This window comes from Giraffa tippelskirchi, chromosome 5 (genome assembly GCF_054371585.1).
Source record: "Giraffa tippelskirchi isolate mGirTip1 chromosome 5, T2T-mGirTip1v1.2.pri, whole genome shotgun sequence".
NCBI lineage: Eukaryota > Metazoa > Chordata > Mammalia > Artiodactyla > Giraffidae > Giraffa > Giraffa tippelskirchi.
Window position 1 is genome coordinate 34,502,264 of NC_137279.1, and position 13,327 is coordinate 34,515,590.

Genomic DNA, 13,327 nt, shown 5'->3' on the forward strand with positions numbered 1-13,327 from the left:
CCTTCCCCCCGAAAGAGGGATGGTGTGAGGAAGGCCAAAGTCTGTGAATGTTTGCTTAAGACCCCCAAACATCTCTATGTGATCGTGGTGACTGCTTAAGAATCTGCATCTACAGGGAAAGAAGAGGGACAAGCACCTGGGGTCCTGGCGAGAAGACACAAGCTGGTAGAACAGAGGCCTTTGACAGGCAGCCTGTGTGGCTACTTTCAATCACAATCCATACCCAGAATATAACGCAGGGCCTCCCGCTCGCACATTCCCCAAAGGCTGGAAGCAGTAACTCTCAAGTCAGACCCTGCTCTGTGGCTGGTGCTATGAATGAATGAAATCACAGTGCCATCTTCCTTTATCCGTCCTTCAGATCAGCACATTCTCATCTTTTCTGGAGGGTGTCAAGCTGAACAGAAAGACTGACATGAAATCAACAGAAGAAAGACTCTAGCTACTAGCTGATTCAGAAAGTGACCGCAGAGATAGACTACGGGTCCAGAATGCTGCTGCTGCTGCTGCTAAGTCACTCCAGTCGTGTCTAACTCTGTGCAACCCCATAGATGGCAGCCCACCAGGCTCCGCCATCCCTGGGATTCTCCAGGCAAGAACACTGGAGTGGGTTGCCATTTCCTTCTCCAATGCATGAAAGTGAAAAGTGAAAATAAAGTCGCTCAGTCGTGCCCAACTCTTGGCAACCCCATGGACTGCAGCCTACCAGGCTCCTCCATCCATAGGATTTTCCAGGCAAGAGTACTGGAGTGGGTTGCCATTGCCTTCTCCTGGGTCCAGAATGAAATACATCAAATTTTAGGAAATCAAAAGACACTTTACCAGAATTACTTCTTCTTAGAAAGGTGGTGTTCAGTTCAGTTCAGTTGCTCAGTTGTGTCCGACTCTTTGCAACCCCATGAATCACAGCATGCCAGGCCTCCGTGTTCATCACCAACTCCCGGAGTTTACTCAAATCCATGTCCATCAAGTTGGTGATGCCATCCAACCATCTCATCCTCTGTCATCCCCTTCTCCTCCTGCCCCCAATCCTTCCCAGCATTAGGGTCTTTTCCAATGAGTCAACTCTTCGCATCAGGTGGCCAAAGTGTTGGAGTTTCAGCTTCAACATCAGTCCTTCCAATGAACACCCAGGACTGATCTCCTTTAGGATGGACAGGTTGGATCTCCTTGCAGTCCAAGGGACTCTCAAGAGTCTTCTCCAACACCACAGCTCAAAAGCATCCATTCTTCAGCGCTCAGCTTTCTTCACCGTCCAACTCTCACATCCATACATGACCACTGGAAAAACCATAGCCTTGACTAGACGGACCTTTGTTGGCAAAGTAATGTCTCTGCTTTTAAATATGGTTGAAAGGTGGTGGGCAGGAATGAAAAAGGACTGATAAGAAGGAAGACTACAACAGCATGTTGGGTGTCTCAGATTTCTTCAGCATGAACACATATTTCTAAATCAGTCTTTCCAGTAAGTCTGAAATTTCTTTGAAGTCTGACATAGTTACTTTAAAAAGAAAAATGTTAATTTTATATTCTTGTTGTTGTTTTTGTCGTTGTTCAGTTGCTACATCATGTCTGACTCTTTGCTGCCCCAAGGACTGTAGCACGCCAAGTTTCCCTGTCCTTCACCATGTCCCAGAGTTGCTCAAACTCATGTCCATTGTGTTGATGATGCCATCCAACCACCTCATCCTCTGCCAATCCCTTCTCCTTCTGCCCTTGATATTTCCCAGCATCAGAATCTTTTCCAATGAATTGGCTCTTCACATCAGATGGCCAAAGTATTGGAGAGTCAGCTTCAGCATCAATCCTTCCAATGAATATTCAGGGTGGATTTCCTTTAGGACTGACTGGTTGGATCTCCTTGCAGTCCAAGAGACTCTCAAGAGTCTTTTCCAGCAGCACGATTTGAAAACATCAATTCTTCAGCGCTCAGTCTTCTTTACGTCCAACTCTCACATCTGTACACAACTACTGAAAAAACCATAGCTTTGACTAGACGGACCTTTGTCGGCAAAGTGATGTCTGCTTTTTAATATGCTGTCTAAGTTTGTCACAGCTTTCCACCTTTTTTCACTCTCCTCTTTCACCTTCATTTATATTCTACTCCATAACATATTACCATTCAGTGTAAGACCCAAAAACCTGAGTAAAATCATTGTGCTCTGCACGTCCCCAGGATGCCCCGTGATTTGAGCGCCCTCACTGCCGGGAGCGAAGACTTGTTAGACGCACCTGAGTCCAGATGCCTGGCTGCAGTGGGGGGCACAGACTTTAGGGTCAAATGAAGCTGGACTGAAATTTCACTATCAAGGTTCTGTCAGCTCTAAGTATAATCTTGAGGACACAATTCAATCTCTCTGAGCCTACCTACGAAATCAAATTCATAAAGGCTACTTTGCAAGGCTGCTATGAAAATGAAAGATGATCCATGAAAAGAAGTTGATACATGTCTATCACACCGAAGTGAGGACTATTATTAGCTGCAAGCACTGGCAAGAATGAGAAAGGGAGGCAGTTCTTTTATTAGGGGTTCCCAAAGCATCACTGACCTCTCCCTCAGTCTCTATCACAGTCAGGATTTTATATTTCACTTGTGCAATTATTTCTCTCGATGGCGATCCTGACTGAAAGCACCATGTGGGTAGGAACCAAGTCTGATTTTAGCTCAACTACTACTTCCCAGAGCCTTTGGCACTCACTAAATTTCATTTTATTAGAAATTTTATTAAATAAAACTTTATTAAATATTTACTTTATATAAAATTAAAAATTTATTTTAATAAATGACTCCAATATTTTAACTCAACTATCATTTAGCCATGAAAGTGAAAGTGTTAGTTGCTCAGTTGTGTTTGACTTTTTGCGACCCCATGGGCTATACAGTTCACCAGGCTCCTCTGTCCATGGGATTCTTCAGACAAGAATACCGGAGTGGGTAGCCATTTCCTTCTGCAGGGTATATTCCTGACCCAGGGATCAAACCTGGGTCTCTTGCATTATAGGCAGATTCTTTACTGTCTGAGCCACTGCTCAGACAGTGGCTTCACTGAAAGTTAAAATTCATTTGTGAGAGTATACTCCCCTCCCAAGCAAATTAATCTAAGACAGGCTTGATAAACTTTACAGAAGGAACAAAAATCAGGATTCATTCAAAGTAAGTTAGTCAACATTTGGAAGAGTTAACATTTCAAATCCATACACAAATGCAAAGGTCAAGACAGGAATTCATTAAAATCCAGAATCGTAGTATTTGAAATTTTCTCTGATAGAAGCTTCCTATGAGGCCACCTTCTAGCTGAACAGAAGAAACCAAGGTGGAGGAGATAAAGGTGCTCTTTCGAGGGATCCCAGTGAGTTAATTACAAGGGACCTCAAGCCACTCTTTTTTTAATAGATTCCCCCTAAATATAATTTAGATTCCAGAACTGAGAATTTAGGCACTGGCTAAGGGAAGAAGAAAAAATTCCATGCTGACAACAAGATGCAGTAAATATGGCCTCCTTACAATAATATGAATATCAGGAAAAAACTGGTAAAAAAATTTTTTTAAATAACATGTGAGACAGTGCTACGTTCAAAATGGATAACCAATAAGGATCTACTGGATAGCATAGGAAACTAGTCAAATGTTGGGGTAGTAGGCTGGATGGGTGGGGAGTTTGGGGAAGAATGGATAACATGTATCCATCCATATGTAGGGCTGAGTCCTTTCCCTGCACATCTGAAACTACCTCAACCTTGTTCATCAGTTATACCCCAATACAAAGTAAAAAGTTTAAAGTCTGGGGGAGAAAAAAGGATCAGAATACTAAGAAATAGGAAAAACATAATCTCAGAATAGTATCAGTTTTTTGTAATGGAATAAACTCAGATTAAAGGAAAAAAAATAATGAGTGAGAAAGGATCTAGTTTCAAATCACTACCAAGACCTTGTTCCTCTGTCTCAAGTTCTTATTTGTCTGGTCCACCCTCCATCCCCCACCAGGCAGCATATCTGTCCACAGCATGTGACTCCACCCTACCTCAGGCTCCTGGTGGGTTTTACTGCCATCACCTGCTGTGATGATGTGAAGGAAACAGTTGTAAGGACCACACTCAACATACACCCACCACATACACACACACAACACACACACAGCAGTTCAGAAAACAACTTTATTTTAAAATCCCACCATCATTTGTAATGAGTAGTATTCAAAGATTAATCCTATTTCCTGACCAAAAACGTTGCTGGCTTTCCAAACACTGATATCAAACTATAATATGTAGGAACAGGGTGTCCCCAGAAAAAGAGAGACTTTGGACCAAGAAAGTGTGCCTACGACACACATCTGAATGTCTCTCTGTTCCTCCTGGGAAGTCTCTCAGAAATGCTGTTTTTTAGAAAAGGACCATCCCCTTCTTCCTAGTCACTGTAGTGGTGTAAATATGGGAAGGGAGAGGCGACAGTGGTGGCAGCTGTGGTGACAACACAAGTATTAACCTACACACACTCCTCCCTCTTCATTAGAGAAACTGGTAAGAAAAGAACAATGTTTAATACTGCATGCGCCAAAGGCTACAAGATATGGAAGTAAAGCCTTTTTTAAAACTTTAAGAAGTATAAAGAAAAACATTAACCCCTAAAGAGCCTGGCCAAACATATTGATCATTAATTTAATTATCATAAATCCTAACACAATTCCTAAGATGGTCTTAATCGAATAGGCTGACCAACAACTACAGATGTTGTTAAGCTAACCACATCTACATAAGATTGGAGACTTGAACTTTGAATTAATAATAAAAATATACTGAGCAATTATGTGTCATGCAGTTTCATATGGCTTGCTTCCAATCTTTATAACAACTGTGAGGAATATTTACCCCCATAACCCATGAGAAAACAGAAGTTCAGTTTGACAAATGTCACTTACTAAGTAGAATTTGAACCATATCGTTCAGCTCCAGATGGAGTTTTCTCCCTTACCACAGATGCCACTCATTTAATTCAGCATATTCATGCCAGAGGCCCATCTCAGGCACTCTACAGTCCAGTAAGGAAGACAATCAATCAAAGAATCAAAGAGTCACAAACAAATGTATAGTTCAGAGAACTCTGATAGAAAGTCTAATTATCCCAACTGAATTAAACTGAACTGTTTTAGTTTAATTCCAAAGTTTCACAGAGCATAAAGAGATTCAATTCATTTTCTTTCAAATTTGCTTTAAAGATATATTCAAGAACCTGACTCCTTGCCTGTCACAAACTGCTCAGGGCAGATGACTGTCAGTTTGGGAGGAGATTCACAAACACACACATAATTTCAAATCTCCCTTTCTCCCATATCTGCTCTTTTTACTCTGTTAGACATGATGTTTTACAGCTTTAGAATGAATGTTTTTCTGTTTGAAGGACAACTTAGTTCAGTAATGACCAAAATATAAAATGAAAAATTAATTCAGAAGGAAAAAGGATCAGGACCAACAAACGACTGAAGATTCACAGACACGGTGGCTATCAGGTCGCAGGAGTCAGGTTCTTTCGATTAATTCTTAGGCTAACACAACAGAGTCTAGCAAGTGGTCAAAGGCAGGAGTCTATCATAAGCAGATTCTCAGGCTCTGCAAAATTTATTTTGACAGAGGAACACTTTAAATGTAAGGATCAACCTCAGACTCTGATTCAAGATGCTGACGTGATGATAAGAAAAGCTAGTAACATGGTAATATTTGGGGGAGCTTTTACTTTCACGTTCTTCTGGAAACATATGGTGTCTTCACCAGCATTCCTGAAATGCAGCAGTATGGGAACAGTAAGTCACAATGCAGCTTACCAGCCTCCTTTCCACGTCCACACCACCCAGGGCTGAGACAATATCCCCAACAAGGGGACAACTCCCTGGGTGCTGCACCTTCACCTCCACCACCAGCAGACAAGCCTCAGAGGAGAAGGTAGCTGGTCAGCAAGTAATCTCCCAAAAGTATTTTCCCAAGACGGGAACATGTGGTACAAACACATGGCACATAAGATAGTGCTCTAATGACTTACTTCAGTGGATTGGAAACAGAAATTCGACTCTTAACAATAGAGGGTCCCCACAGATCCCAGTAGTTACTACAAAACCTCGTGGTCTAATGAGCTGGCCACACACGAACTCCACAGACCAGCGGCCAGCCGATTGGGAGGACCCAGCCAGAGGTGGTCCGGCTACCCCTATAGCTTCTTATACACATCTGATCTGCTGAAGGTAAAAAAACTTTAAGGTGAATTAAAGAACCTATGACAGAAAGGCAGTTCCACAACTGTTTTCCTAACAAGTGTTCCCCTAACTCAAACAGTGGATTTTTCAAAATGAGGCAGAAACTTGAGCCCTGCAGGGCTCCCACATGTGAAACACCCAGCAAGGCTGAGGCATCCAGTTCCTCCAGTCTCAAGAACGAGGGACTCCACACTCACAGGAGAGGTGCGGATGGAAGAGTAGAGGTGCTTCTAAGAGAACTGAAAGAGAGCAAGTTCCAGAAGCAGTGCTACCTGGGATGGGGAAAGGTCAAACTGGCCATCAGCCCCCAATTACCAAAAGCAATGACAGCCCTCAAAGAAATGGGAAAAGAGAGTTAAAAATGGCAGGTAATAAGCGGAATAACCCTAAATCATCCCTGTGTAATTCACCTCCTTAATCATAACCCCAAAGTGAAACTGCTAGGAGCCAGGTTATACCTCAATAATATTTTTGTTACTGGAACGCACTGTCAGCCTTCCTAAAATCCTACTGCCCAAACCAGGGCCTCCTCACACAGGCATTAACCATGCACAGCTTCGTGCTCACACAGGAGGAGCTCACATGGAGAATTTCTCTGTCACCAATGTACAGGACACTCTTCCCGGCCCTATGAGAGTCTCTCATCTGCCCGGTCTTCTCTGTCATATGCTTCCTGTCATCGTCACAAAGGCACAAAACTTAAGTGTCACTTCAAAATTTTTTCCAATTTCTATCAGAAGGAAAACGGGGAGAAGAAACAAAAAGCGACGATTGACAAAACTCAAAAACTTCTTATCTACTTGGGTCAGAATTCAACTTGTCCTGTATCTGATTATCATGACTGGCTCCCTAAGTCAACAATGGTGAGAGCCACTCGCCTGAGCCTGGTCTGCAAACAGGACACACAAAAAGCATAACTGCTCCTCAGAGGAAAGGCTGGTGCCCAGGGCCGTCAAAGAGGGAGCACAAAGCCTGGCCTTGTCGATGCTCCACCTTCTCAGGCAGTGACTCCTCCTGTCACTCCTTTCCTACAGAATTCAAAAGTCACATAACAAAATTCACATACAGAACAAATGCCATCTTTTCCAAAAACAAAGATTACAAACAAAAAACCTGGAACCTCAATTTCTAACACAAATGTCACTGATTATGATTTTTTTAATTGCCAAGAAATTTTCCACCAGCTCCAAAAGAAAGAATGGATTGCTTCCTTTGGAAGCAACAGAAAATACCATGCCATAAGCATTCATTTCTTTAAAAATCCTTTTTAAGCTGATACTGTTGCAACCACAATCTAAAACCTGCATATGTCAAAATATACGCACTATTTCAGACTTCGGGAAAAGATCGCAAGAATTATAATTTGCTCTGGCAAACAGGCTCTCAATCAAAACAAGTTCCACCCACCTTCAAAGCAACCAATAGCTGCCCACATACCACCCTCCCTAAAACATCCAAACAGAGCGGCTCTTGGGCCCAGTCGTCCCCACCAGCCACACACAGCCTGGCAGCCTGCAGGTCTGCTCTGCAGGTGCCAAAGGTGAACGGGCTCCGCAGCAGGGACCCAGTGAGGCTCCCTTGAAATCGGCACCAGAGAGGAAGGGGTGAGGGAAAGGGGAAGAGGACAGAGATCTACAACACTCTACATCTGCTTCATGCGTCTCTGAACAGACCCCACTCTCAGCTCTGATCACACACTCGGCACTACCACCTACACGGCCAGCCAGGGCTGAATGCAAGGCTCTCAGAAACATGCACTGGGAATGATGAGATGATTCATACACATCCTCAGAAGTGAGAGACGGCAGCCCAAACCATCACACTCCTTCGGGAAGGCCAGAGAGAGAACGCCTACCTGCAGGGGCTGAACGGATCATCCATGACTAAGAGAGGCTCTGGTGAGTCTAGCTGTGTCCCTGCACCTCCACTTACTGTTGAAACTCTGCCCTTTTCTACTCTCACAACTCAAAATGGAGGCACATGCGGTCTGAGAGCCCTCGCGGAGCTCGCACTGAGCTTGTGCTATGACCTAAGCCTTCACGCAGAACGCAGAAACTTCCCCCTCACACTGACAGGACTGAGCATGTGCTGTGACCCTCCCTCATCCATACACTGTCTCTCCACGCAATCAATCTCAACCCTGCTGTTTCCGTAAATAAAGCCCAGCCAACAGACTGCAGCTTCTCCCGCATACCAAGCTAGTGTGCAGGGAAGTGGGGCCGTGGAAAGGGGATCCCAGACAGCCAACTCCAGGGGCCTCGCCGGCCCGCCACCCACAGGCTGCAGATAAACACCCTGCGCTGTCTAGACAACAGCAAGTTCTGTTTGGTCTTTAAAAAAAAAAAAAAAAAGATAAATTATGGTTTTAAATAGCAAGATGAAGAAGCAGAATTAAAAAGCACAGATATGCATGACTATACTTGAGACTAATGAACAGAATACTGGCATCTACCTAAAAACAGAGTAGCAGCTACGAAAGGGAAACAACCCCACAAATTTCTTGTGGAAAACTGTAAACGTTTGGGGAAAAGATACACAAGCAGTCCTGTCCAAGTTCTGGAGTACTGGGTATCATTGCAGCCACAGGCACAGAGTGGACAGTATAGCTGCAGACCGGCTCAACAATACGGGATTTTATAGGAAGAGTATAAGCTCCCTCAGGTAAGAAGTTCTAAAATTGCCTAAATAAGACATAAAACATCTCCTAAAGTGATACAAACCCAACCAGGGGTACTTAGCAAAAGGAATGTACTGCTAACAATAAAAACAGCATGAAGGTTCAAACCAAGAGGCCAACAAACACCCAGGCATCTAAAAAAAATCTCAGTTTAGGTCTCTTGATTCAGAACTGGAGGCAAGTCTTTGGAACACTGCCCGTGAAGCAAAATTCATGTAAAAATTTAATCAGAAGCGATTTATAAAGTCACATAGACATACTGAGCACTAAAAACTATCCAAGTTTGTACCAGCCCAGACATTTTTTGTTAAAATCCTGAAAACCGGATTTTATGCCCTCACCCTTGACCTCCACCTCCAACAAAAGAAAAGCTGGGCTGTCAGCCATACAAGAAATCCTAGTTCTGGATGTGTATGTGGGCTTAGTTTCCATTTGTAAACTAAGAAATGATTCTGTATGATATTACTTAGTTATAATTTAAAAAGAAAAGGAACACCATGAAACTCCCCCAAATTTATAAAGGACAAGAGAGGGTAGGAAAGAACAGTGCCAATTCTGTTTGCCGTTACTGTAATCGAATGTGGAAAAATTAAAAGCTGCTTAAAAGGATATACAGGGCCCTCAAGATTCCCAAAGTAAACGCAGGATCCATTTCATTTCCTTAGATCTCTTGTTTATGCTTTCAGATAAACTGAACTGAGACTAGAATTAAATTAAAAACTCTTGTCGTGCTAAAAAAATTGTAACACGAGAATGCACTTAAACAAGTTTTATCTTTGACCTACAATGTGAAGCAAGTATCCACAGGTTGCAAGATCATGTTCCCTACTGGTATGAAAGATAACATGTCCCCAGAAGTGTGTGACTAGAAACTGTCTAGAGAAAAAAAAAAATCTTCTAAAGACAAGAGCAACTGAATTAAAACCCAGAGGTGATGGAATTCCAGTTGAGCTACTTCAAAACCTCCAAAGTGATGCTGTGAAAGTGCTGCACTCGATATGCCAGCAAATTTGGAAAACTCAGCAGTGGCCACAGGACTGGAAGAGGTCAGTCTTCGTTCCAATCCCAAAGAAAGGCAATGCCAAAGAATGCTCAAACTACCGCACAATTGCACTTATCTCACATGCTAGTAAAGTAATGCTCAAAATTCTCCAAGCCAGGCTTCAGCAATACGTGAACCGTGAACTTCCAGATGTTCAAGCTGGTTTCAGAAAAGGCAGAAGAACCAGAGATCAAATTGCCAATATCCGCTGGATCATCGAAAAAGCAAGAGAGTTCCAGAAAAACATCTATTTCTGCTTTATTGACTATGCCAAAGCCTTTGACTGTGTGGATCACAAGAAACCGTGGAAAATTCTGAAAGAGATGGGAATACCAGACCATCTGACCTGTGTCTTGAGAAACCTGTATGCAGGTCAGGAAGCAACAGTTAGAAGTGGACATGGAACAACAGACTGGATCCAAATAGGAAAAGGAGTACGTCAAGGCTGTATATTGTCACCCTGCTTATTTAACTTCTATGCAGAGTACATCATGCATTCTACAGTTGACTTGCTAAGAGGTTCCCCCCCCCGTCCCCGCAAATACTGAATGGGTGTTGAATTTCATCAAGTGCTTTTTCTCCATCAAGTTGATTGTATATTTTTTCTTCTTCAATATGTTAAAAAAAAAATAGTAAAGTATGCTACAGATAAATTATTATTAAACTATCTGTATATTCTATAAACCCAACTTGAGTAAGTATTTTTTAATGCTTTACCATATTCTGTTTCCCCACATTTTATTTAAGCATTTTACATGCATGTTTGTGACCTATAAATCTTACTTTTTTATCTGGTTTTGGAATAAAGGTTTTACTTGTCTCATAAAATAACTTGGGGAACCTACACCATTTTTCTCTATTCTCTAGAATGCTGGTAGAATTCACCTGCAAAGCCTGAGTTTAATTTTTTTTCTTGTTGTCCTAATGAGAACAAAGGGAGAAGTTCTGTACAAATTATGAAAGCTGCCTTTACAGGGAGAAGGCATGCATTTCTTACCTACTTCTTCTTTCTCCCAGCGTTAAATCTCAGTGTTACGGCTACCATTCCATCACCACCTTGAGCACAAACTAACAGCTAAAGTTAAGGATCACAGCGGTGATGCAGAGCCCCACACCAGCCTAGGATTGCTTCCTTTCAGACGTGGCTTACATGATAAATAAAAGTTCTATTTTGTTTAAGCCTAGTATACAGTCTCTTTCTGACACTTCTAGCAATGACATTCTTACCATTTATTTTATCTGATTCACATTGATGAGACACAGTTTCTTCCAACATTTTGTAATTTTTGACAGTAAGCTCAGCAGTCAAAGATATTTTATCTGTAGATAGTCTACATGTTTGAATTAGGGCATGTCCTTCCCCCCAAATTGCACTTGCTTCTGTCAGGTGTCCAGGGTGACTTTTTATATTATCTTCTCATGCTGGAGTTTTTGTATTTTTCAAGAGTGCAAATTTAAGCCTCAACTGTCTTGGGAGCAAGGCCCAAAGTTACGAATTATAAGAGGACTTCTCCATCTCTTCCCCCTCTTCCATTTTTGGTCTGGAGTCCCAAACCTAGACATGTTTCTCTGTCATTTTCCTCTAGTTCCAGATATGTTACCTAGTTTATCCTTCCACCAAAAGAATAGACCTTCGATGATCCTAACTTTACACAGGCTCTCAGCTCCAACTTCCTAAACTCCTGAAATCAGAACCTCATCTCCTATACTTGCTGAGTGTCAAAACCAAAGATTTGCATGAAGATGAGCAAATGACTCAATTCTTCTCACTGCGACTCCTGAACTTTTCAGTTTCTCTTCATTCTTATGAGCTCAGCTCTGCATTTAAAAGTTCTGTGGTATTTTATGGAGTATTCGTAGATGTTCACTGCAAAAGGGTTTTTGGAATGATCAAATCTGGGTTTTGGTCCTATTTTATTAAAGTTCTTCAGTAGGCTATGTTTCCAAATACACATGCTGACTCTCAACTGTCTCCAATTCCTGTCACCTCTGGTGAATGTTTCGAGAGCTCAAATGTGATGACACGGGAAAAGCAAACCAGAGAATATTTATATACAGCTCCAGCTTTTTGTCCCCCAAAGCTGTACAAAGACCATGAGCCATGATGAGTAGAAAAGATGACTTCACTAAAACAGAAGTGAATTTTGAAATGTCTCAGATCCAAATTTGCTGAAATAAGGAAAATCCACTCACACTGTCACTTTTCAGCTTAAGTACAAATATTTATGTTGAAAAAGGATGGTTACAATGTTATTTGATCATGCTATTTAAATAATGAAAAAATCATAAATGTCCAATAATATGAATTGAACAAAAAAATTACGGCACATACCTAGGATGGTATATACAAGGTACTCGTCACAAATGTTTGTACAATGTTTCATAACATGAAACTATGTTCTTAACAGAAGAAGATGAAAAAATAGAGGAATGTGTGATTACTTGTACATTATGTATAAATAATATATTAATTATAATCTTACTATACACACAAATACCTATACAAGCACAAAGATATATATGTAAGGAAAAACACATATATGATTTATTACCTTATAACAGTTTTGCTTCTTTAATTTTTGAATTTGTCAAGTTATTCTCTAGTAAGTACATGTTTTTCTTTATTAGAAAAACAAATAAAAAATAAAAAATAAATAAAAAAAAGAAAAACAAAGTTATTTCCCAAAACAGCCAGAAGAAAATATGTTGTATATGAATCAATCTATGATGAAACCATAGAAATTAACAGCACAAAGCTTTGAGTCAAGCAGCATTGGGGTTTCCTGTTTACTAACTGTATGCCTTAGGAATCCATTTAATATAATATCAATTTTTCCTCATTTATCAAATTAAGATAATGCCAACCTAACTGAGCCTTTACAAGAACGAAATAATTAATCTAAGACAGAGTAGGCACTCACTGCATGGCAGTAGTTGTTATCCCACACACCTTGAACAGATGATATCACAAAATTTGATTCCTAGAGGTTGCGCTGCTGCTGCTGCTGCTGCTAAGTCGCTTCAGTGGTGTACGACTCTGTGCAACCGTGTAGACAGTAGCCCACCAGGCTCCCCCGTCCCTGGGATTCTCCAGGCAAGAACACTGGAGTGGGTTGCCATTTCCTTCTCCAATGCATGAAAGTGAAAAGTGAAAGTGAAGTTGCTCAGTCGTGTCCAACTCTTCCTGACCCCATGGACTGCAGCCTACCAGGCTCCTCCGTCCACGGGATTTTCCAGGCAAGAGTACTGGAGTGGGGTGCCACTGCCGTCTCCGAGAGGTCGCACTAAGAAATATCAAATGATAAACCTACTAAAATTACAGCTCAAGAAGTCAAAATCCATCCATGTGTGGGAGAGAGCAACATC

At 41.6% G+C, this 13,327-nt stretch overlaps 1 protein-coding gene across 28 annotated transcripts in view; it reads right to left on the bottom strand.

Moving 5' to 3' along the window:
- Nucleotides 1-13,327, bottom strand: part of RERE (arginine-glutamic acid dipeptide repeats) — a 408,969-nt gene that overhangs the window by 137,358 nt on the left and 258,284 nt on the right. The window contains exon 1 of one of the 28 annotated variants that reach the window (XM_081490495.1): nt 8,098-8,268. The exons of the other annotated variants lie outside the window; for them this stretch is intronic. Coding sequence (XP_081346621.1) covers nt 8,098-8,123 — 26 coding nt within the window. The 5' untranslated portion in view covers nt 8,124-8,268. Of the gene's footprint in view, nt 1-8,097; nt 8,269-13,327 lie in introns of those variants that run through there. 28 annotated transcript variants of the gene reach the window in all.